The sequence below is a fragment of the Dipodomys ordii genome, unplaced genomic scaffold (assembly GCF_000151885.1).
Source record: "Dipodomys ordii isolate 6190 unplaced genomic scaffold, Dord_2.0 Scaffold66, whole genome shotgun sequence".
NCBI classification, from domain to species: domain Eukaryota; kingdom Metazoa; phylum Chordata; class Mammalia; order Rodentia; family Heteromyidae; genus Dipodomys; species Dipodomys ordii.
Genome location: NW_012267282.1, coordinates 4130014 through 4133106, shown reverse-complemented (window position 1 = coordinate 4133106; position 3093 = coordinate 4130014). Strand labels below are relative to the sequence as shown.

Here is a 3093-nt window from a genome sequence, read left to right as displayed (position 1 = left end):
CGGAAGAAACCTCCGGGGCTGGGGCGGGAGCAGCGGCGGGCGCCGGGCCGGGCGGGCGAGGCGCTGCGTCACGGTGCCAACATGGACGCCGGCCTTTTGTCCTTTTTTCCGCTCTGCTGGCGCAGGCGCACCCTGGAGCCCCGAAAGACGATTCCGGGGCGCAAACCGTGCACGACCACCGGGAAAGCGAGCCCTAAGGTCGGGGGAGGCTTCCTCGCCGTAGGACTCTCTCCGACCCCCGGTCCCCACCGAGGCTCGGCCCCGAGGAGCCCCTCGCCCGCTCCCCTTCCTCCGGGGGCCCGGGGCGCCCCGCTCGGCCCCCGCCTCCCCCTTCCCGCTCCGGAAGCCGAGCGCACCGCGCCAGGAGCCCTCGCCCTCGGCTCCAGCCGGCCTCGGCCTGCGGGAAGAGCGTTTCCTCGAAGGGGCCACGGCGCTTTTTCTTTTTTCCTCTTCTTTTTTTACTTACCCGCTCAGCCCGGTGCCGTGCAGTCTCAGCGGATGAAGCTGGGCGGTGACTTTTGGAGATGTTTGTGATCAGAATAGTTTGGGGGGTTGTTTACCTGGGGAGATTTGGGGCTATGGCACTGTCTGTCTTTGCTGTTGATGTTACCTTTTTGTAAGTTACACTTCGGGGCATTTTTCTGCTCCTTCCACGTCCGCAAACTTTCCAGAGGTGGGTTGGCAAAAAGGCGGCTTCGCGGAGGGCTGTTTACTGCTCTATATGGCCATGGTGTGACCGTCATTAAGAGACAAAAGGCGAAAACACACAGTCAAATCAAAGGCAAAAAAGGCTCACCAGCCACCCCAAACCACCATAGAAAAACAGCACCGAGCTATCGTAGGTGTTTGGCTCCAAGCAGCTAGGACTTGTTTTCTAGTTCTAATCTAGTTTCCTGTGACCGCTTTAGTATTTCCACACAAAGAGAAGGTCTTCCTTTCACCTCCCCTCCCCCCAGGCAAGAGGAGAAAAACAGCTATGTTTTTCTTCAAATAGATCGATTTTCAAGGAACATGTACAAATTACTGGGAAGAAAGCTGACTAGCATTTACTGCAGTAGGCATTCTCAAAAGCTCGAGGCGAAGACCTTAGCTTTATAAAAGCAAAGCGTCTAAAAAGCATTTCAACCTGACAGCGTTAGACAAGAGAAACGAAACAACATACATGCAGATGAAGGTTCGGAAAATTAAGGACATCTCAGCCAACATTAACATGAAAACTAAACTGTAGAAGGACAGAATGGACTGGGTACTTACAATATATAAAAAGGTTTTTTAAAGAAAGAAAAACAATTTAAAGAGTAACAACTGCTCACAATTTTTTTTGTTGCTGTCATTTCACTTAATCCTAAAACTATACATTTAAAACATTACCTTGTTAAAAAGAGAGGAGTTAATAAGATGGCCAGGTTTAAGTGTTTAATAGAGGAAACTAGACTTAAAAATTTATTGTTCAATCAAGAGAACACAGACTTAAAGACAGCTCGAAGCTTCCCACCGAACCACCCAAGAAAAAAGAGGAAAAAAAATTAAATATGTCGTTTACTTAGGTTTTTTTTTTTGGAATTCAAAACTGTTAACTGCTGACATGAATGGTGTGCTATGACCTAGTTATACAAGACAAAGATGGATTCCAAGTCATAAGGAAAAATCCAGATCTTTTTAAAAGGTCTTCTTCAATTCTTCCAACTGTGAGTCCTTTAAGCCTGCTGACAAATGTTAAACAACACACTCAGGCGTCCTGAAACTGGATGGTGGAGTCAAAGGAAAAACGTTCCCCATTTGCAACAAAGGAAAAACCCACTTGGCCATTTAATTCCATTGCAGAAAAATGGCTTCCCTCATCTCTTGGCCTCTCCTTGGTGTCTGATGAAGGATGGGTTGAGATCAGCGTCTAATAACTCAAGCCCGATAGAAGCCGCGCTCTGATTGGCTGCCGCGCCCTGCCAATTACCTACCCAAGGCCAAACTCCAAACCCCGAAAAGAGCCCCAACGTGAAACACACCACCTCCAAGCCCCAACGAGGCGGCTGTTTTCGCCTCGGCCGCCCGGCCCGGAGAGGCGGACCGGGCTGCCAGCGCGCCCCTGAGAGCCCGGAGCCTCCGAACTGAGCTCACAAAATGGAAGCCGCGCACCGATTGGCCGTCGCCACTCCCGGACCTTTAATAAAGAAAGGGGGAAGGAAAAGACACATGCAAAAGAGGGGGGACTCTCCTCTCTCCCTCGCTTGCTGCTGGCTGGATGGAGGGGGGGCGGTGAGAACGAGGAGAGAAGCATGTGTTCACGACAATTACGGGGCGCTCCCCTCCAAAAATAAAAACAGAGAAAAGAAAGAAAGAAAATAATAAAGCCCGCGAGCTCGTCTCTCCCGGCCCAGGCCCGGCCGCTTCCTCCCGGACGGTGGTTAAATCCTGGCTCCTCCGCCCCGGCTCGGCGCCCGGGGCTGGGGGTGGGGAGGGGGTCGCCGGGCTGGGGCGGGCGCCGGGGCCCCGACGCCTCGATGGCAGCTCGCCTTGGGTCGACGTCGGCCAGTTGCTCTCCCCCCCCCGCCCCGGTCTCCAAACACACCCTCGGCCCCCCTAAAACCGAGCCCGCGCCCCCTCCCCGCGCCCCGCGCCCCCACGAGCCCACCTCCGGTCTTGGCAGTTTGCAAACAGTTCGGAAGGCCCGAGGCGCACGCCGCGGCGGCGGCCCGGGCTCCCTCCGAGGGCAGCCGGCCGCGGGGAGGTAGAGCCCGGGGAGCCCCCCGCCCCCGCCAGCCGAGCCCCCCACCCCAGCCCGTCCCGGCAGAATAAATAAATTAAGAGGCCTTCCCCCGGGGAGGGGGGCGCAGTGTGGGAGCGCGCGAGCGAGGGGTGGGGGCCGCCGGGGCCCGGGGCTTCGGAGGCGCAGCTGCCGCCGCCGGGGAAAGCGACGAGGAAGGCGAGGGGAGGAGGAGGAGGAGGAGGAAGAGGAGGAGGGTGAGCGCTCGGGTCGGGCTCCTTAGCGGTGTATTGTGGGATGCGCGGCTACTGGGAGCCGAGCCTCCGCCGCCAGCCGCCTCCCGGGCAGCAGCAGCAGCAGCAGCGGCGGCAGCAGCGGCGGCGGCGGCGGCA

The 3093-nt window shown here is 56.6% G+C and overlaps 1 protein-coding gene across 1 annotated transcript in view; it reads left to right on the top strand.

The window, feature by feature from the left end:
• Nucleotides 1–2498: 2498 nt before the first annotated feature.
• Setd1b (SET domain containing 1B) overlaps nt 2499–3093 on the top strand; it is a 21696-nt gene continuing 21101 nt past the window's right edge. Inside the window, exon 1 of the mRNA XM_013023075.1 lies at nt 2499–2525. Within this exon, the coding sequence (XP_012878529.1) occupies nt 2499–2525 (27 nt within the window). The remainder of the gene's footprint in view (nt 2526–3093) is intronic.